Consider the following 22,298-nt stretch of genomic DNA (forward strand, 5'->3'; position numbering starts at 1 on the left):
GAGGCGAAGGAGGATCACGGTTCAGTACAACTTTGGCAATATCACAATGCATCTCGCGTATCAGCGAAGTACGAGTCAAAATTGTAGCTATTTGTAAACTAAAAAATGCTATCACAGACCAACTATTTCAGAAATTCTTTGATATTTGGGTGTGTTAAAAAAATTCAACTCCCATTCCCATTCATCACCACACCAAGTCAGATATTCTGAACCATGAGACAGTCAGATTTATACTGGCCGCAGCGGTAATCAAAAACTTCTAAAGTCTCAAATTCTGTCAGCTATTGGAGAGGTGATGGCCTAGTGGTACTATTGCCAGACTATTAATCCAGAAACTCAGCTAATGTTCTGGGGAATTTTGAATTTGAATTCAGTAATAATAATCTGGAATTAAGAATCTAATGATGACCATGAAACCATTGTCGATTGTTGGAAAAACCCATCTGGGCGTCATGGTGGTTAGCACTGCTGCTTCACAGCACCAGGGACCTGGGTTCAATTCCTGGGTTAGGTCACTGTACATGTGCAGTTTGCGCTTTTCCTCATGTTTGCAGGGGTTTCCTCGGGGTGCTCCAGTTTCCTCCCACAATCCAAAGATGTGCAGATTAGGCGGATTGGCGATGCTAAATTGCCCATTAGTATCAGGAGGACTAGCTAGTGTAAATGCATGGAGTTATGGGGATAGGGCCTGGATGGGATTGTGATCAGTGCAGCCTCAATGGGCCAAATGCTCTTCTTCTGCACTGTCGGGTTCTAAGGTTCACTACTGTCCTTTAACGAAGGAAATCTGCCATCCGAACCTGGTCTGGCCAACATGTGACTCCAGATCCACAGCAACGTGGTTGACTCTTAACTGCCCTCAGGCAACTAGGGGCAGGCAATAAATGCTGGTCAGCCAGCGATACTCATGTTCCATGAAAGAATAAAAAAGTTTCAAAAAGGGACATAACATCGCTAATGCTTGTTTAATTTTAACCAATCGCATGCAGTTTAGTATGCTATATGCCTTAGCAAATTTAATTTGCCCGACAGAAACTTGTGGAACGCAAGCTCTTCTTTCAAAGAGATACATTATACAGCACTCCAGACTGAACATTGAGTTCAACAGTTTCAGATAATAATCACTGCTCCCATTTCCTCTTGGTATTGGCTACGGTTATGCTGTTCACTAATTCAAACCTTCCATCATATCACGGATCTTTCCCCTTTGTGAGTTCTTCTTTCCTCCCCTCACTTTTACCTCCTTCTGACTTGCTTAAACCTGTACATCCTAGTCCAGACACACTGTCACAGACCTGAAAGATTGGCTCTGATCTGTCAGCTTCATTAACTCTGAATGATATCAGCTTTTCCGTTTGTACTCTGTAATTTTACATCATTTGTCTCTATCTTCCACTTGATAATCTCACGGAATTCAGCTGATTCCGTGTATAATGAGATTCTGCAATGTCACTTAATGCAACGAGTCAGTTTATCTAGAGACTGCACTGAGGCGGTTTGTTAAAAGAATCTGCAGTGAGCACTGGCATAAAATGACCTCAGCAGCGCACCGATGTTACAACTCCAGGCTCATTCTCTTCTGTCACTTTCCTCCATCAATTCCACCAGTTGTGACTCCCCATGTCAATCTACTGTTGCAAAGACAGTGTTTCTCTATTGAAGATACAGGAAATGGAAGCAGGGCAGAGGGTCAGATTTTAGATTGCTGTATCACAGAAACAGCACAAACATGAATCAAATGACCTCCTCCTGTGCTGCTTCAAAGTCTCTCTGAAGCTTCCACTGAAGCGTGCCAGCGTCGACAGTAACGAGCGGGAGGAACTTGCTCATGTTCAAAATGGAGACAACTGGTCCATCAAGCTGCATCACGCTTCGAGTGAAAATGCTTTAATGAGGTAGAGCAATGGCAGAGAAAAGAAACAAACAAATCCACCTCTCTGATCCCACTTTCTCACAGGATGTCCTGCCTCATATGATCAAATATCCATGTGTCGAGAATCCTGTTCAATCGCGGGAAGACGCATAGGAGGAATTCATGAGCCTGGGTAGATGTCATCCTTGAAGCAAGGGACAGGTGATTATGAAGGTAACCCACATGTCCTTTCCCTTTAAGAGAGACTGGCCCAAAGTCACAATGCTCTGAAATTAAAACTTTATTTGCATTTAAGCAAAGACAAAAAAGTAATCCATTTAGATGAGAGATTATACCACTTGTTAGTGTCAACTAAACACACACAGGCCAAGACATTATTGTGGTCAATATCTAGTGGTCTGGTTTAAGGGTGTTTCTAGTTAGTGATTCGATCCATCAAAAACCTAATCAATTCCCAAAGAACTGAAATGACAAAACTCTGAATAACTGAAGATAAGTTTGCAATGTACGTTCATCAGTGGAATTTTCAACCTTCCTGAATTATATGTAATTGTTGTGAGTACAGCTTTATGTACATTCAAGGTGCAAAAACTGTGTCCTGAATACAATGAGGATTAATCTGCAATTACACTGTGCAACTTAACACAAACATGGAAACGGAGTAAAAAAATAATGCCGAACCAATGTTAAATTCAAGATAAATGGATAGAGTATACATGATTTCTCTTTACATATCAGTACATGATCTGACTTGATATAAATGAGTAAATGTTGTGAACATGTCCAACATGGAAAACTACAGCAGCACACAGTTCCTGCTAAATCTGCTGCTTCTTATTAACATTGATATTAGGAGTGGTTTATCATAACTATGGCAAAGATTCTTTCAGTGCCACAGTAATTAAAGTTTGTGCACAGAAAATGAAAATGGAGTTTATCTAAATACTACACAACACATGAAGGCAGCAAATGTAACACCTCTGTTATATATTATATAAATAAAAGATTGTGGAAATGTGCTGTAATTTCAGAGTTCAAAAGTTCAAATAGTTCATTTCATATTCAAAGAAACAAGCCCAAAGTCTTGAGGGCATGTTTTCTTTTTAAAATGTCAAAGGTTATTCATCATATGCAAGTGTCACAGTTGTTATTGCAGTGCCCCCTCACTCAGTATCAAAAGATAACTCTACTGTACTGCAAAACCTCTGTGCCACTGCTGTGATCGCTGGCTGTGATTGCCAATTCATTCTCATGCAAGAACACAGCCTCTAGTTCTGTTTACAGGCCGCAGCAAGGGAGGAGCCACTCTTACCCAGCTAGTCTGGGTGGGCTGCCAAGACAAGCCTCAGAAAGCCTTCTCTTTGTCGGTTTCTGTTCGTCTTTCTTTCCTGAGGGCATACATCGTGGGTATAATTTAACGGCCGACTCTTAAAGTGTGAGCCTAGTCATTAAGCATTGTTCTGTTTTTTTTTTGCAGGGTGGGGGGAGGGGGGAGCACATTCAGCCAAGCCCCATTCTGAAATGGCACTTAACCATATGCACTACCCAACAGGGCCACCAAACACCCAATCCCTCAGCCCAAAGACATCAAAGCTGATTGTAGGGGCCCTACCATTATCTCAAGTGAAGCCAACCTGATCGCAACGAGATCCATTGCAATTCACTTTAAGATTCACTTATTTGTTGAACAATGGGAAGGGAAAAACCTGGAAACTGTTTGATTTACTAGACCCATCCAACGTTAGGCTGGCTCAAGAACATCCAAGCCCTTGGATCACGGTACAATTCTGAAACACAACATCCTGAACAGAAGCTACATTACATGTTTCCATATGAAAGGTTATTTGTTCGAGTTTATGAAGGTGATTGGAGGTAGGAACCTTTTAAGTTTTACTAAATTAGTATTTAAATTTGTATTCAGAAAAACTATTCGTTTTGTTGGTATTAATAAGAATTCCTATTCAAGTTACTTTGCATAAAATAATGCTTCCTGCATGGCAGGAAACTGTAAACCATTGTTGCCACAATAACATAGTCAAGTCAAAAGGACAATGATCATACAGATCAATGGGTTTCACAATTTTCTTCCTATTCTACATTCAGAATCCGTTCTATCTCTTCAAGCCGCTTTAAGGCTGCAGCGCGCTTCTTTTCAATCTCTTTGATCTCTTTATTGGACTTTTTCTTTGTCCGTTTGTTCAGGCCATTTGGGGATTGTTTAGAGTTGCTGGAAAACTCCACATAACTTTCAGCAGCGTCCACTGTTTCAGAAGGTTTTCTTTGTTCGCTGCCTTTCTTCTTCAGATTCTTGCCGGAGGCTTTATCCTCCCCGTGGTTCATTGCACTGACTGCTGTTGCTGAGTGCTCCAACGGGACTCCGTTGCCCTGAGCTGCGATCTTGCTGCGTACGATGCTCAGGTGGCGATGAATGTACTCCTCATCTGGCGCCAAAGCCAAGGTCTCAGTCAGGCAAGCCTCAGCCCTCGCCAGGTCCCTCTCTTCAAAGTACACCACGCACAGGTTGTGCTTCCCCTGAACGTTGGAAGGATCGATCTCCAGAATCCTTTCAAAGCACCTCTTGGCTCCTTTAATATCCTTCTTCTTGTTCATCAGAATATCTCCCTTCAGGATGAGGCCTTTAATGTGATCAGGATGGTGATGTAGCAGGTCTGTCAGAACTGGAAGTGCTTCCAACTCCATTCCAGTCTGAGAATACAACAGTGCCAGGTTAAACAGTGCGCTGCGGAAACCTGGCTGCACTTGGATGGACTTCTTCATCCAGGATTCAGCTTCAACATTCTCCTTGTTGTCCATGGCAAGCATGCCCAGATTGAAGTATCCATTTGCGTCCCCAGGCTCCATTTCCACATAACTCAAAAAACGTTTCTTCGCCTCAGGCCTCAGGCTGACTTCACCTGTTAAAATACAGGGAGATGGCAAATCATTGAGTGCTTTGTAGTTCTATTCATTTTCCAGATTCAATTATCTTGCTAACCAAACAAAATCCTGAGAGAGACACTTGACAGCAACTAGGATGAAGACCCCGTCATCATTTGTTGAACCGGAGTAGCACAGAGTGTAAATCAGTCAGTCAATCGGATATCTAACACTGACCCATTGCTGTTTCCTAGCAATTTTCACATTGTATTTACAGCACAAAAACAGGCTATTCAGCCTACTGGTCCATGTCAGTATTTGTGTAGAATACAAGTCAACTCCCACCCCTTTCCATTTAACACCATTAACAAATCCCTTTATTCCCTTCCTCCTCATATTTATCTAGTTTTCTCTGAAATACATCTATGCTGTTCACCTCAACCACTCCAGGTGCTAGTTAATTCCTCATTCTGACCACTTTCCAGGTAAAGAAGTTTCTCATAAATTCCCTAGTAGATTTATGAATCTTAGTTTTATCTTCACCGCACAAGTGGAAACACGTTCTCTACACCTACACTTATCAATCAGTTCCGTGTTTACAAATAAAATGCACAGTTTTCTAATGTGCACAGTAGTGAGCTTTTATATCTTTGAGATAAAGTTCTTTTTTTTGTGTGTTTATTCCAGTTCAATCCAATCAAGTCCAATTCAGAGTCTCAACAAGTTGAGACATTCCCAATCCAAGCTGGCAAGACAGGGCTCTCACCACCTGTCTTGGGCTTGATCTACATGATCCAAGCTGATTGGAGAAGGCATAGCTCCTCCTCCAAGGCTTTATCTCATTTGCATCTTAGTCAAAAGGCCAAGATGCCGCTTTTAAAAATTGCTTCAAATTGAAGCTAAAATGTAATCTAATGACTTCAACCCAGCACAGTATGTTGATACTACACTTGATCTTAGCCAAAAGGCTGAATGCAGTTTAAAATATTTTCTTCTGTGTTCTCCGAGTTTAGTCACAAGCCAGGAACATAAACTCAAGTAATGAAGTTCCTTAGACAAGTTACTAGCTCTAAATGGCTGCTCCAAGGTTCATTTGTAAAGATCCAGCAATCTCGTGACACAAAACAGAGAGGCTCACGTGAGATGGAAATTTATTGGGTTTACTCTCGGCTAATGGTGAAACAGCAATCATCCAGCAACCTATGGTGATTTGGAACTCATGGTAGATCTCTTCCTTGTCACAAATCGCTGGGGTTTACTTATGCACCACTAACTAATGCTGGGTGCCGTGACCTCAGTGTTCTTGCAACGGGTGCTCCGAATGTTTGGTTCTGCTTACTTCTCAATTCCAATGGGATTTTCACTCAGAGATGACAACCATGAACTTTAATATTAACACACAATTCTTGACTTTCCTAAGCACTGGATAACAATTAATTGTGAGTACTCAAGACTTAACAAACAGCATCTATTTAAATCCTGCTAGGTCCTGAGAAAGTCTAAATTGAGTCTTTGAATTTATGTCATGGGTTTTTACATTCTGCATGTGGCCTGACTCAAGGAAAGATTGGTTTTAAGGATGATTTGCTGCTTTACCTGATTCTTGCATAAGCAGACCCGAGTTAAACAGTGCCAGCTTGTGGTTTGAACTGATTTCTAGAGCTTGGTTGAAATGTTTCAAGGCTTCGGATGGATCTTTGAGCTCAATATATACAATCGCCAAATTGTACCAGAGGTCAGCATTGGTCTTATCCAGTTCCAGGGCCCTTATGTACGCATCCCTGGCCTCCAGAGGCCTGTCCATCTTCAGAAGCAACTCACCCCTGAGAATTAAGCATCAAAAACTTAACAGCGTAATTCTAAATGACACATTAAATATCCCTGCTACACTGACCAGTAAGGGTAAAGGGAAAGAAATCTTGCATGTATGTAGCACGCATCACAATTTCAGGATGTCCTAAAATGTTTTCAGCAGCATAATACCATAAGAAATAGGAACAGGAGTAGGCCATTCGGTCCTTTGAGTCTGCTTCGCCACTCAATGGCACCATGGCTGAAATTATATTATAAATCCTTTCCCGTAACCCTGGGTTCCCTTACTCATCAAAAATCTATCTCAGCCTTAAAAATCCCCACAGTTCCGAGGCAAGGAGCTCCAGAACCTTCAAAGAAATCCCTCCTCATCTCATTCTTAAATTGGCACCCATTTATTCTGAGACAATGCCCTCTGGTCCTAGTCTCTCCCATGAGGGGTAACACCCTCTAAGCATTTACCCAGTCAAGGCCCTTAAAAATCAATGAGATCACTTCTCATTCTTCTACATTCCAATGAGTCGAGTCCCAATCTGTTTAACCTTTCCTCATAAGACAATCCCTCCATACCAGGGATCACCCTAGTCAACATTCTCTTAACTGCCTCCAATGAAATAATATTTTTTTTAAGAGGCCCAAAACTGCTCAGAGTGCTCCAGATGTGGTCTCACCAATACCTTGTACAGTTGCAGCAAGACTTCCCTACTTTTATATTCCAAACCGTTTGAAATAAGGGTGAATATTCCATTAGCCTTCCCAATTACCTGCAGCATCTGTGCGCTGGCTTTGTGTGTTTCTTGCACAAGTATTCCAAATCTCTCTGTGTTGTCGCTTTTTGCAGTTTTTCTCAATTTAAATAATATTCTGTTCGTTTGTTTTCCCTTCCAAAATGAACAACTTCACATTTTCCCACATTATACTCCATTTGCCAACTTTTCGTTCACTTATCCTCGCCATATCTCTTTGTCAACTATTTGCATCCCTCTCGTAACTTTCCTTTCCACCTACTTTATGTCGTCTGCAGAACTGGCTGCTTTACATTTGCTTCCTTCCTCCAAGTCATTCATATCATAAACAGTTGTGGTCCCAGTACTGATTCCTGTGGAACCCCACTGAATATAGGTCACCAACCTGAAAAAGGACCCCTTACTCCCACTCAATGTTTCCTGCCCATTTGCCAATTCTCATTCCATGACAGTATATCACCTCCAACACCAGCCACTGAAATGCTTTTGACACATAACCAATATTGTAATGTAAGCAAGGCCACAGCCAAATTGTGCAAAGCAAGATCCCACAAACATCTGCGTGACAATATAATCCATTTAATGCTGACTGACTGATAATCTTTGGCTCAGGACTCAGGAGAATTCTCTTGTTCTTTCCTAAATGGTGTAATGAGGTATTTTACATCCACCAGAAAGAGCAGACAAGGTCTTGGCTCTGTGTCCCCTTTGAAAGAGGTCATATAAAAGTAGGGAGGTCTTGCTGCAACTGTACAGGGTACTGGTGAAGCCACAGCTGGAGTACTGTGTGCAGTTTTGGTCGCCGCACTTGAGAAAGGATATATTGGCCTTGGAGGGAGTGCAGAGGAGGTTCACTAGTCTGATACCGGAGTTGAGGGGGTTGGCCTATGAGAGAGGCTAAATAGACTGGGTCTGTACTTGTTGGAGTTTAGAAGGACGAGGGGGGATCTTATAGAGACGTATAAGATAATGAAGGGGATGGATAGGATAGAGGTAGAGAGATTCTTCCCGCTTAGAAAGGATAGGACTCGAGGGCACAGCCTCAAGATAAGGGGGGGACCAGTTTAGATCAGAGTTGAGGAGGAACTTCTTCACTCAAAGGATGAGGAATCTCTGGAATTCTCTGCCCGTTGAAGTGGTGGAGGCTACCTTGCTAAATATATTTAAGTCACGGGTAGCTAGGTTTCTGATAGACAAGGGAATTAAGGGTTATGGGCAGAAAGCGGGAAAGTGGAACTGATCCACTTCAGATCAGCCACGATCTTATTGAATGGTGGGGCAGGCTCGAAGGGCTAGATGGCTTACTCCTGCTCCTATTTCTTATGTTCTTATCCTCAAAAAAGCAGTGCTCCCTCATTAAAAGACTGGGTTTGTAAACTGATATAATGTAATCAAGTCTCTGGAGTGGAGCTGGAACACAATATTTTGATTCAGAGGGAAGAGTGCTGCCCACTGAGCTATAACAGACATCATTTAGTGTGGTTTGTGAATTACCTCCTGAATCTAGCTGACAATTTCCTACAAAGCTTCTAAATATTTTGTTCTGAGCTTAGTAAAACTGATGCTGACCTGTGTGTCTGGATGGGATGGACTTAATGACAGTGGTGGCCCTCCCACCCATTGGTACGTAATTTTCACAGTAAACATTGTGCCCCTAACCAATCTGAAACGACTTGATTAATCAGTACTTCTACTCTTCAAATGGATTATGTAGAAGTGATTTACCTAAAATCAGGTCCTATAAATGCTATCAGTGTATGATGAAGGAATAATACAGCAGCACGTCTTGTACCTTCAGCAAGTTTATTCTATACCCAACTTGGCAGAGATACAAACTCCATATAATTACTCCACAGCAACTGTTCCAGCTGTGCCATTTAAACTCTTTTGGAGTTTGAGCCAAAAACTATTACCTGTCTTTAATAAAAGGCTTAGTTGCCATAGCATGCACTTGCTGATATACTGATGGGCCCTCTGTTAACTTCTCCTTGCCTTGCTGTCTTGCACTTTCCTCTTCAGCTGCTCACAGCAGCCTCCTATTTTCAATTTCAAGTTGTCTAACATCATCATTCCTTTTCCCCCTCTTGGTCCAAGTCTTCCTTAATCATTCACTTTATCAAGATCTCAGAGTGTGGGCCAATCCAAACTTGTTGCCTTTTCTCCAGGATATTCACTAAGAATTTCTTCCCCTCCACCATCCTGAGAATTTCCTTATTCTCTGGTGTTATCTCGAACTGACCCACTTCCACCTTTTTCCTGGATGACTTTTCACAAATATCTTGTCTTTAAATTAAATAATACAAAGTAGCTGTTTAATTCAGGAATTTTTTTTTAGAAACTAGAAACACAATGTTGAACCTTTGCCAAGGGAAAATTACCAATGAAATTCAAGTTAGCAGTGCATATGAAGGATTATATTATCAAATGACAACACATTGCTCAATCATAAGCTGCTTTGGACTCCTAGGAAATTGCAAAAGCCTCTGAAGCATCAAATGTGACAATATCGAACTGCATCTACTGAAGGTAAAATATTTCTGGTAATCCTTAAGCTGCTGTATTCATTCTGGCTTTTACCCATTCTTCCATTTCACTGAATGTCATGTTTTTCTTAGAATTCCTTTCCTTTGTTAAAAGTTTTTGTTTGCCATGAACATAAGTTTTTAAACAATTAAACCCAAAGTTCTATTGGTACTGTGCTCATAAGGCACATGAAGCACATTGTTCTTAAACTCTGCCCTATTAATCTAGCCAGGAGATTATTTCAAGAAGCATCCCTCAAAGTAGACAGACATTAATAAAAAAGGATTGGACTCATAATTCAGAGATCACAACTTTAAATCCCATCAGGGCAGTTATGAGAGGTTGAATTCAGGTTTTAGTAATTAGCTGGTATCAGTAAAAGCAACATTCAGTTGCCAAACACTAGTGGAAAACCACCAACATCTAGTGAAAGCCCACCAACGCCTTTATTTTTTTCAGAAGATTAAGGAAATTTGATATGTCAGCTATGACTCTCACCAACTTTTACAGCTGCACCATAGAAAACATCCTATCTGGTTGTATCACAGCTTGGTATGGCTCCTGCTCTGCCACACCGCAAAGAGCTACAAAAGGTCGTGAATATAGCCCAATCCAGCTCCCATTCATTGACTCTGTCTACACTTCCCACTGCCTCGGCAAAGCAGCCAGCATAATTAAGAACGCCATACACCCTGGACATTCTCTCTTCCACCTTCTTCCTTCGGGAAAAAGATACAGAAGTCTGAGGTCGCGTACCAACCGACTCAAGAACAGCTGCTGCTGTCAGACTTTTGAATGGACCTACCTTGTATTAAGTTGATCTTTCTCTATACCCTAGACTGTAGCTCTACATTCTGCATGTTCTCCTTTAGCTTTCTATGAATGATAAGCTTTGTCTGTATAACGTGCAAGAAGCAATATTTTTCACCGTATGTTAATACATGTGACAATAATAAATCAAATCAAAACCCTAGTGGCTCACTACTGTCCACGAGGGAAGGAAATCTGCTATCCTTACCCCGTCTGGCCTTTACATCACCCCAGTTCCAGACCAACATGATTCATGCTAAACTTTTCTCTGGAATGTGGTAGCAAACCACAGTTGCTTTCGGTGGTTCAGGTGAGCAGCCCACCACCACCATCTTCTCAGGGCAATTGGCGATGGACATAAAACAGCCTTTCCGGTGACGCCCATATCCCAAAAATGAATCAGACCATAAAGGAACGGCTATAGGCTAAGAAACGATCAAAGAATTTCCAAGATGATGAGGTTTTGCTGGAGCAGCAAAAATTACTCCCTCTGACAAATAAATCATGAACAGATCGTAGATGTAAAACAATTGAGAAAAGATCTAGGGGGAAGATGGAGAACTTTTTCACTAAGAATTGTCAGAACCGGGATCACTCTATCCACATAAGTGGTGAAAACGATTCCATAAATTTAACAGGGAGTTGAGCAGACACTTAAGAATTATGAACTTTCCAGGTTAAGAACACAAAGTAGAAACTAAGCACAGCTGCTCTTTTAAAGGACTAACACAGACACAATGGGCCGAAAGGCCTCCTCCTGTACTGCAAGTTTCAATGATTCTTTACCTGTTTATGTACGCCTGTTTAAAATCAGGTCTCATACTGATTGCTTGACGATACAGTTGGTCAGCCTCCTCCAAACGAGATTCATTTCCTCGAATCAAATTTGCGAGATTGATGTAAACATTCAGGTGATTAGGTGCGACGCGTGCTGCATACTTCTTTCCTGGTATAACCTTTCTCAAAAAAGAAAATGTGCAAATGTCCACACTGAGCTAGATGTCAATTGCGTAGTATGTTTTTTTAACTGCATTATATACAGAAAGAAAGCGAGAGAGTGCGCGATACACAAACACGAGTTCACAAAGACACAGATGGCGTAAGAGTAGACACTTAGACCAAGGGCCTTGAGCATGGAGACCGAAGGGGATGGGCATATATTCACATTAGGCATACCAGATACCTACATAAGGAAACATTATATCTTTCTCACCAGTCATGTAAATAACATTTGAAAGACAAACATCACTACCAAATACAATTACTTCATTCTTTATGTTTAAATATGCCAACAAGAATCACAAAGAGGGAACTAGTTTACAATAATAAGGAAGTAATTTTGACAAATATCATCTCTTTATTCAGGAAGGGTAGGAGCGGAAACCAAGTAATTATAGCCAGTTCCCTTCAGTGGGTTATCAGAGATAGAATGACTGACCATTTGAACAAATATGAGCTGTTCAGGTACGCCAACATAATTTTGTTAAGGATAGATTGTGTCCCAGAAATCTAGTTGTACTCTGAGTTTATGGCTAATAAGATTAATAAAGGAGTGGCTATAATGTTATCTCTACAGACATACACAAGTATTCAATAAGTTTCCAAATGAGTACAACAAAAACAAGAGATGAAATTGGAGGTAGGGGTTTTTTTGATTTGGAAACAGTGGGAGATAGATGATGAGTAGGAATTTAGTGCACATATTCTGATTGGTGGGATGTGACAAGTAATGGTTAAGGGGCCTCATCTCATCGCCATATTTTGATGAAGTAATAATGAGTTGAATCTCTGACAACGCTACAATTGGGAAGGACAAGAAGAAGTGCACTGTGGGCAGAAAGTGACAAAGGGAGAAGCAGATTGAATGACTGCCAAAAACTATGGCAAGTGAAGTTCAAAGTGAGGGTGTGTGGAATAACCAGACAAATCTGAGCACTTACAAAACAACAAGGAACTAGAAACTGTACAGGAGCGGAGAGATTTGACATCCCATTTGAAACTGGTCGACACAGAACGTAATGATAAAAGCTAATGGAACAGTGGCCTTTATTACAAAGAGCCTGAAATAAAATGATACAGCATATGTAGTCTTGGTCAGACCACAACGAAAGTGAAGTTGTATCTGGACACTGCATTTAAGAAAAAATGTACTGACATTGAAAGGGGTACATTGTGGTCCCAGAGCTTAGAGGATTAAGTTATGAAGATAAATTACATTAACTTATGTATACTTCCTTGAGATTAAGGGGTAAACTGATCTAGGAGATTTAAATGCCAAAATAATCTAATGGGTAGGTATAAAGAAACTATTTCCTCTGGTGAGGTAATGAAGGATAAGGGGGCATTGCATTAAACATCAATGGCCAAGCCATTCAAGACTAAATAACAAGAAATCATTGAAATCCTACAATGCAGAAAGAAGCCATTTGGCCCATTGAGTTTGCACTGACCACAATCCCACCCAGGGCCCTACCCTCATATCCATCTGCTAATCCTTCAAACCTTCACATCTCAGGACATTAATGGGCAATTTTAGCATGGCCAATCAACTTAACCCGCACATCTTTGGACTGTGGCAGGAAGCCGGAGCACCCAGAGAAAACTCACGCAGACACGAAGAGAACGTGCAAACTCCACACAGACAGTGACCCAGCCAGGAATCGAACCCAGGTCCTCGGAGCTGTGAAGCAGCAGTGGTAACCACTGTGCTATCGTGCTGTTGCACTTTATCACACAAAGGGTGTCATGAGTGTGGAACTCTCTGTTCCAAAAGCTGTGGGTACAATTTGAGTTGGAAGACTGAGATAGATTTGTGATGGTTGAGGTGAGGACATCAAGAGATAAGGAGTAAAGGCAGAAAGATGGAGTTGAGATGAAAGTCATCCATGGTATAATTCAATGACGGATCAGTTTTGAGGGAGCTGGCTGACCCACTCTGGATCCTAAGGTTGTAATAGAAATAATTTTGGAAGTATGATGAGCTCTGATAATTGTCAAGCAGAAATAATTAACTATTGCTCAGTCGACTGTATGAAAATAAAATGCAGTAAAAATTCACTTCTGATGTCCCTCACACCTCAGAATTAGGTTATGAAAATACAGGACCCTGTCGTATCAGCTTGGAGTGACAAGGAAGGAGGGCTGCTTTTATTCCTCAAGATAATGAGTATCTATATAATCTGCCATTATGTCACTCACCTAGGACAACCAAATTTGACTGAAGATCTCCTTCAGTTGGTAAAAGCTCAACATACCTGTGGCATAAGTGATTTTGCCAGCATGTAGGCATCTTCTGCTTCTTTGGTTTTGTTCAGGTTTTTATAGGTTCTTCCGACATTCATATGGGCCCCAATATCATCTTTGCAATATGAACAGGAAACAATAAAACACAACATTGGATTAGCAAAACTAAGCTAATATTCTACTGTTTTTACACTTATCCAACCTGAAATTCATCAAAAATGACTCTTTTGTCTCACGTACAGGCTTCTCACTTCAAGAGACTCTCACACACTTGGCCTTTCCAGCAATTCAGAGTATTGAAGCAATATTGCCACTCTCATGGCACCAGCCTGAAATCTGAGCAATATTATAAGTGATGGCCTGACACATTCCAGCTCCCAAAATAATAGATCAGGAAACAGAAACACAACCAAGCTTAAACGTAGGAATGTGCAGTGAAGGAACGCCCTTGGCTCAAAATGATTATTTGTAGTGAACTTGGAACCTGTTTCAGATCTTTTATTAGTACAGGGTAATAAAGAAAGAAGTCACACAATTGCCAATTAGGTTTCAGGCAGTTTATGCGCTAACATTTTAGATTTCACCTAACTTTTCACGTGCTTCTACTATATGCATTTATGAATATTTATTTGACTATTAATGCATCAGAGATCACATTTGTGCTAATACACAAATTTTATTTTTTGCAGTGGGGTTGTTTTTGTCCTACAAACCGTGTAAGGCCTCTATGCAAGAACCAGGTTAGATTTTGCAACGCGTGTGCTATAGCGAAACAATCGCAATGATACTCGCACTTGTTTGCGCTGTGCAAGTGTACTCTTATTGGGTCGTGTGTTCAATCAGCGCAGCCAACATCAACTTAAGTTGTACAAGATCCAAGCTTCCATTTCCTATCTCAAGTCAACAATCACCAGAAGGGATACACCCATGCTAAACTGCGCAAGTACTTTTCAACTTAAATGAGATCGTGTTACCTGGTTGAACCCTTGTGGCTTGAATGAAGTACTTCAAAGCTTTCCCATAGTCATGCTCATTTTCCAAAGCATGTCCCACGTTGTTCCAAAGTTTGGCGTTGTTTTTATTGACCTTTAATTTTAAAAATTGCATAATCACAGTTTCGTTGCAAAACTTCCAGCAGACACCATATCCCTGTACACCTGCTTTAAAAGCTGACCACCAAACCATATTCATTACTAATACCTCCTTTAATATCTGAGCCTTTATAAAGCTGTGATTAGGCCAGAACAAAAATATTACGTCTAGTTCTAGTCACTGCACTTTAAGAAGTCCGTGAGGGTTCTAGAAAGGGTGCAGGAGAAACTTACCAGAATGATTCCGGGGATGAGGGCACCCTAGCTACAAGGTTTGGTTGAAGAAACAAGTCCTTGGAGCAACGAGTTTTACAGGAGATTTGATAAAAGTGTACAAAATCATGACTGATTTAGCTAAGGTAGACAAATGAAAACTGTTTTCATTAGTTGATGGTGCAAAATTAGTCTGAACACAGATTTAAGATTTTGGGCAAGAGATGCAGACAAGCAATAAAGAAGAGCTTTTTTACTCAGAGTGACTTGAATCCTTCCCTCTACAAGGGTGACGGGAGCAGAGACAATCAATGATTTCAAAAGGAGTTTGGGTGGGCACTTAAAGGAAATCAATTTACAGGACTGGGAACAGTGCAGAGTAATGGGGTTTACCGGACTCCTCTGCAAAGAGTTGGCATGAACTCAATGAGCCGAATGGTCTCCTTCTGTACCGTAGTGCCTCTAAGGTTGACTGCTTTTGTCAAAATTTCCCGTATCTACGTGGACTATACTCAACAGCCAAAACTCACAAACGAGACCGAAGATTAACATTTATCGACAGTTTATTTATTTGTCACAAGTAGGCTTACATTAACACTGCAATAAAGTTACTGTGAAAATCCCCTAGTCAATAGGTTCAATATCCTGGGTGGCATGGTAGCACAGTGATTAGCACTATTGCTTCACAGAGCCAGGGATCAATTCCCGATTTGGGTCAATGTCTGTGTGGAGTTTACACGTTCTCGCCATGTCTGCGTGGGTTTCCTTCCATATTCTGAAAGATGTGCTGAACAGGCACCAGACGGTGGCAACTAGGGAAATTTTCACAGTAACTTCATTGCAGTGCTCATGTAAGCCTTACTTGTGACCAATAAATAAACTTTAAACTTTCGTCGACACACTCCGGCACCTGTTCGGGTACACTGAGGGAGAATTTAGCATGACCAGTGCACCTAACAGCATGTCCTTTGGACTGTGTGAGGAAACCAGAGCACCCGGAGGAAGCCCACACAGCCATGGGGAGAACATGCAGACTCCACACAGACAGTGATCCAAGTCGAGAATCGAATCTTGGTCGCTGGCACTGTGAGGCAGCAGTGCCAACCACTGTGCCACCCAGGATATTGAACCTCTGAAGGTTACAATCAATTTCTGTTGTCAAAATTCACAGAATCATAGAACGATACAGTGCAGAAAGAGGCTAGTCATCCCATTGCGCCTGTGCTGGCTCTTTGCTGCAGCTATCCAATTAGTCACACTCCCTTCCACTTTCCCCTTAATCTCAAGGATGTTTACGCTTTGAGCAATCATCCTTTTATCTTTTGAATGTTACAAGTGAACCTTTTGGCAATGCACACCAGATCACAATAATTGATAACAAAAATACTCATGTCACTTTAGGCCCTTCTGTCAATCACTATAAATCTACGTTCTGTTCTGCCAATGGAAACAGTTTATCTTTACTTACTCTTATCAAAACAATTCACAATTTTGAACACCCCTATCAAATTCCCACTTAACCTTCTCTGTTCTAATGAGAGCAGTCCCACCTTCTCCAATCCTCCACACATGTCCCTCATCCTATAGCATTCTAGTAAACATCCTCTGTACTCTCTCCCAGGACTTGATATCCTTCCTAAAAACCATTTGCAAAATTCAATACAATACTCCAGCTGATGACTAGGCAGGATCTTATATAAATATTTAACATAACATCTTTGCTTTTCAATTCTAAGCTAAGGATCCCATACATTCTTTTTAAAACCTTCTCATCTTCACTTGCCACCATTTGCATTCACACAAAATCAAGACTAAAATAGATTTTCCGGTGTCACACTTTAATAGAAATTGACTGCGTCTTTGTTTACATTTAATCCCAACCTGATTAGCTGCTGTGGCATAACAAAGAACAAAGAAAGTTACAGCACAGGAACAGGTCCTTCAGCCCTCCAAGCCTGTACCAACCACGTTGCCCAAATGGACTAAAACCCTCTACCCTTCTGGGGACCATATCCCTCTATTCCCATCCTGTTCATGAATTTGTCAAGACGCCGCTTCCACTACCTCCCCCAGTAACGAGTTCCAGGCATCCACTACTCTGTGTAAAAAAATCTCCTTTAAACCTTGCCTCTCGCACCTTAAACCTGTGCCCCCTAGTAACTGACTCTTCCACCCTGGGAAAAAGCTTCCGACTATCCACTCTGTCCACGTCTCTCATAATCTTGTAGACTTTTATCAGGTCGCACCTCAACCTCCGTCGTTCCAGTGAGAACAAACCAAGTTTCTCCAACCTCTCCTCATAGCTAATGCCCTCCATACCAGGCAACACCCTGGTAAATCTTTTCTGTACCCTCTCCAAAGCCTCCACTTCCTTCTGGTAGTGTGGCAACCAGAATTAAACACTATATTCCAAGCGCGGCCTAAGGTTCTATAAAGCTGCAACATGACTTGCCAATTTTTAAACTCAATACCCCAGCCGATGATGGCAAGCATGACTACCTTATCCATCTGCATTGCCACTTTCAATGACCTGTGTACCTGTACACCCAGATCCTTTTGCCTATCAATACTTTTAAGGGTTCTGCCATTTACTATATATTTCCTATCTGTATTAGATCTTCCAAAATGCATTACATTACATTTGTCTGGATTAAACTCCACCTGCCATCTCTCTGCCCAAGTCTCCGATTGATCTATATCCTACTGTATCCTCTGATGGTCCTTATCACCATCTGCAAATCCACAACCTTTGTGTCGTCCGCAAACTTGCTGATCAAACCAGTTACATTTTCCTCCAAATCATTTATATATATTACAAACAGTATATCACAATAAAGATCCTCTTTGAAAGGAGAGAAATTTTAAGAATCAAATGAAGGACATTCCAACAGCTTTGAAAAAAAAACGCAACACAACTGGAAAACGTGCACAAGTTTTTTCACAGTGGCTTACTTCCCAAGAACAACTCTTCATTCCCATTCCAAATCAAATCTAATCATACCTTCAGGCCAGACATGAATAGTGTGTACTCTGACTCCCAGTCCCAATTTCGATAAATTGTTTTGCTGGTATGAGCAACAAGTAGAATCGTCAAGCCAACCCATGACAGCTTTTTTAGGTTCCTAAAAAAAAGGTATTAAGAAAATAGGTCAATGAATTGACAAAATAGATACCACAGCATTTATAAGCAGCATAGGTATGGGTGAAGAGTTCTCAGTAGAATCAGTGGTTACAGCAAAAATAAACTTCCTGCTGACCACAGACTGCTTACGCCAACATCGAGTCAATCAACAAGGTGTCTTTCAGGTACGATGCTGGACCAAGATTGCATCTGTCCTCTCTGGTGGACATAAATAATAATGCGATGGCACAATTCTAAAGTGCAGCAGGGTTCTCCTTGGGGTCCTAGCTGATAAATGTCCCTCAACTGTCATCATTAAAATAAAACCAACCTGATGGTCGGTTCTGTGTGGAACCAGAAGAAATGGCAGAGGTGCTTAATGAGTACTTTGCCTCAGTATTCACAGTGGAAACTGATCTGGGAGATTTTGCTACGGATTTGCAGCAGATGGAAAAGATTGAGTATGTGGATATTAAGGAGGAGGATGTGTTAGAACTTTTGAATGCTATCAAGATAGATAAGTCGCCGGGACCAGATGGGATGTACCCCAGGATACTGTGGGAGGTGAGGGAAGTGATTGCAGAGCCCCTGGCGATGATCTTTGCGTCGTCAATGGAGACAGGAGAGGTTCCGGAAGATTGGAGGATTGCGGACGTGGTTCCTATTTTCAAGAAAGGGAACAGAGATAGCCCGGGAAATTACCGACCGGTGAGTCATAAGAACATAAGAACATAAGAAATAGGAGCAGGAGTAGGCCATCTGGCCCTTCGAGCCTGCCCCGCCATTCAATAAGATCATGGCTGATCTGTCGTGGCTCAGTTCCACTTTCCCGCCCTCTCCCCATAACCCTTAATCCCCTCTCTTATCAAAAACCCATCAACCCACTTCTTAAAAATATTTAGCGAGGCAGCCTCCACCACTTCAACGGGCAGAGAATTCCAGATATTCACCACCCTTTGAGTGAAGAAGTTCCTCCTCAACTCCCTTCTAAACCGCCCCCCCTTTATCTTGAGGCTGTGCCCCCTAGTCCTACTGTCTTTTTTGAGCGGGAAGAGTCTCTCCACCTCTATCCTATCCATCTCATTCATCATCTTATACGTCTCAATGAGATCTCCCCTCATTCTTCTAAACTCTAACGAGTACAAGCCTAGTTTATTCAGCCTCTCCTCATAGCTCAACCCCCTCAACTCCGGTATCAGCCTAGTAAACCTCCTCTGCACTCCCTCCAAGGCCAAAATATCCTTGCGCAGGTGCGGCGCCCAAAACTGCACACAGTACTCCAGCTGCGGCCTCACCAATGCCCTATACAGCTGCAGCAAGACCTCCCTACTTTTATATTCAATCCCCCTCGCTATGAAGGCCAGCATCCCATTCGCCTTCCTGACCACCTGCTGCACCTGCAGGCTGGGTTTTTGCGACTCATGCACAAGGACCCCGAGGTCCCTCTGCACCGTCGCCTGCTGCAGTTTTTCGCCACGTAAGTAATAGTCCTTCCTACCATTCTTCCTACCAAAGTGGACCACCTCACACTTGCCAACATTAAATTCCATTTGCCATTTCCTGGCCCATTCGCCCAGCCTATCTAGATCCTTCTGCAGACTCTCCACACCCTCCGCACAATTTGCCTTTCCCCCAATCTTGGTGTCATCAGCAAATTTCGACACCCTACACTCGGTTCCCTCCTCCAGATCAGAGTCTGACCTCAGTGGTTGGTAAGCTGATGGAGAGGCTTCTGAGGGACAAGATTTACGAGCATTTGGAGAGGTTTGACATGATCAGAAATAGTCAGCATGGTTTTGTCAAGGGCAGGTCGTGCCTTACGAACCTAGTTGAGTTCTTCGAAAATGTGACTGAACACATTGACGAAGGAAGTGCAGTGGATGTGGTGTACATGGACTTCAGCAAGGCGTTTGATAAGGTCCCCCATGCAAGACTTCTTGAGAAGTTGAGAGGGCATGGGATCCAAGGGCCTTTGGCCTTGTGGATCCAGAACCAGCTTGCCTGCAGAAGGCAGAGAGTGGTTGTGGATGGGTCTTTTTCTGCATGGAGGTCAGTCACCATTGGAGTGCCCCAGGGATCTGTTCTAGGACCCTTGCTGTTTGTCATTTTCATAAATGACCTAGATGAGGAAGTGGAGGGATGGGTAAGTAAGTTCGCTGATGACACGAAGGTCGGTGGTGTTGTGGATGGTCTGGAAGGATGTCAAAAGTTGCAGCAGGACATAAATAGGATGCAGGACTGGGCGGAGAAGTGGCAGATGGACTTCAACGCGGATAAATGTGTAGTCGTCCATTTTGGCAGAACCAGTGGGATGAACGAATACACTATCAAGGGCAGGAGTCTTAGTAGTGTTGAAGAGCAGAAGGATCTTGGGGTCCGGGTCCACACGACTCTTAAATCGGCCTCACAGTTGGAGGATGTGGACAAGAAGGTGTATGGTGTACTGGCCTTCATTAATCGAGGGATTGAGTTTAGGAATCGGGAGGTAATGCTGCAACTTTATAAGACCCTTGTCAGGCCTCATTTGGAGTACTGTGCGCAGTTCTGGTCGCCTCACTATAGGAAGGACGTAGAAGCTATTGAAACGGTACAGAGGAGATTTACAAGGATGTTGCCTGGACTGGGAGGCATGCCTTATGAAGTTAGGTTGAGGGAGCTGGGACTCTTTTCCCTGGAGAGACGAAGGTTGAGAGGCGACCTGATAGAAGTTTATAAAATGTTGAGAGGAATAGATAGGGTGGATTCTCAGAGGCTATTTCCCCGGGTTGAAATGGTCGCTACGAGAGAACACAGATTTAAGGTGCAGGGAGGCAAGTACAGAAGTGATGTTAGGGGTAAGTTTTTCACTCAGAGGGTGGTGAGTGAATAGAATCGGCTGCCGTCAGTGGTGGTGGAGGCGAACTCGCAGGGGTCTTTTAAAAGACTTCTGGATGAGTATATGGGATTTAATGGGATTGGGGGTTATAGATAGGTCTATGGATTGGTAGGTGTTGATGTGATCAGCGCAACTCGTGGGCCGAAGGGCCTGTTTGTGCTGTAGTGTTCTATGTTCTATGATCATAGTCTCATTGGTGTTTGTAGAAGTTTGAAAAGTGCCAATTGGTAGCCATGTTCCAGACATTAAGACAGTGATTACATTGCAAAAGCATCATTGGTTGTAAAAAGTTTTGGGGCATCCTGAAATCATGAAAGATGGAAATACACAAGTTCTGTCCCTTTTACTGCCACTTCTAAAAGTCTTGTGCAAAGTGTCGGCCAGAGCAAAGCAGCCTCTTTCAAATAGTGTTGTGGGATTAGAACAAAAATAATCAAAAATTTAATGCCATTTCTGAGAGACAGCACCTCCCAACACTGCAGCACTCCCTCAGCATCGCAGTGAATTGACAATCAATATTGTGGTGGTCTTAAGTAGCACTTATCATAGAAATCATAGAATCCCTACAGTACAAAAAGAGGCCATCCAGCCCATCGAGTCTGTATCGACCAGAATCCCACCCAGGCCCTAACCCCTATATATTTTACCCATTCATCCCTCTAGCCTACACATCTCAGGACACTAAGGGGCAATTTTAGCATGACCAATCAACCTAACCCGCACATTTTTGGACTGTGGGAAGAAACCGGAGCACCCGGAGGAAACCCATGCAGACACAAGGAGAATGTGTAAACTCCACACAGACAGTGACCGAAGCCAGGAATCGAACCCAGGTCCCTGGAACTGAGAAGCAGCAGTGCTACCCACTGTGCTACTGTAGCGACTTGGATCAACAATCTTCTGAATCTGAGATGAGAGGGTGGTGAACTGGGCCAAAATGAGTTTCTAGCGTGCAATTAACTTCAGCCCAAAATGCTCATTTTTTAAGCATAGTACTATGTGCAAAGTGTGTTTTTGCTTTAACATAGCAAAATTGATGCATATAACCCAAGGGATCTTTGATTACGTTTGAACCTCACAGTTAAGACAAATAGCATCTAAGCGGAAGCTAGAT

The 22,298-nt window shown here is 42.2% G+C and overlaps 1 protein-coding gene across 1 annotated transcript in view; it reads right to left on the bottom strand.

Annotated features, from left to right (window-relative positions):
• Positions 1–1,865: 1,865 nt before the first annotated feature.
• The window catches only part of tmtc3 (transmembrane O-mannosyltransferase targeting cadherins 3), a 60,524-nt gene continuing 40,091 nt past the window's right edge, over positions 1,866–22,298 (bottom strand). Inside the window, exons 9-14 of the mRNA XM_080191332.1 lie at positions 18,190–18,310; positions 14,859–14,970; positions 13,896–13,999; positions 11,428–11,597; positions 6,347–6,573; positions 1,866–4,788 (exon numbers count right to left, since the gene is read on the bottom strand). Coding sequence (XP_080047458.1) covers positions 3,962–4,788; positions 6,347–6,573; positions 11,428–11,597; positions 13,896–13,999; positions 14,859–14,970; positions 18,190–18,310 — 1,561 coding nt within the window. The 3' untranslated portion in view covers positions 1,866–3,961. The remainder of the gene's footprint in view (positions 4,789–6,346; positions 6,574–11,427; positions 11,598–13,895; positions 14,000–14,858; positions 14,971–18,189; positions 18,311–22,298) is intronic.

This window comes from Carcharhinus amblyrhynchos, chromosome 6, assembly GCF_965287045.1.
Source record: "Carcharhinus amblyrhynchos chromosome 6, sCarAmb.v2.hapA, whole genome shotgun sequence".
NCBI lineage: Eukaryota > Metazoa > Chordata > Chondrichthyes > Carcharhiniformes > Carcharhinidae > Carcharhinus > Carcharhinus amblyrhynchos.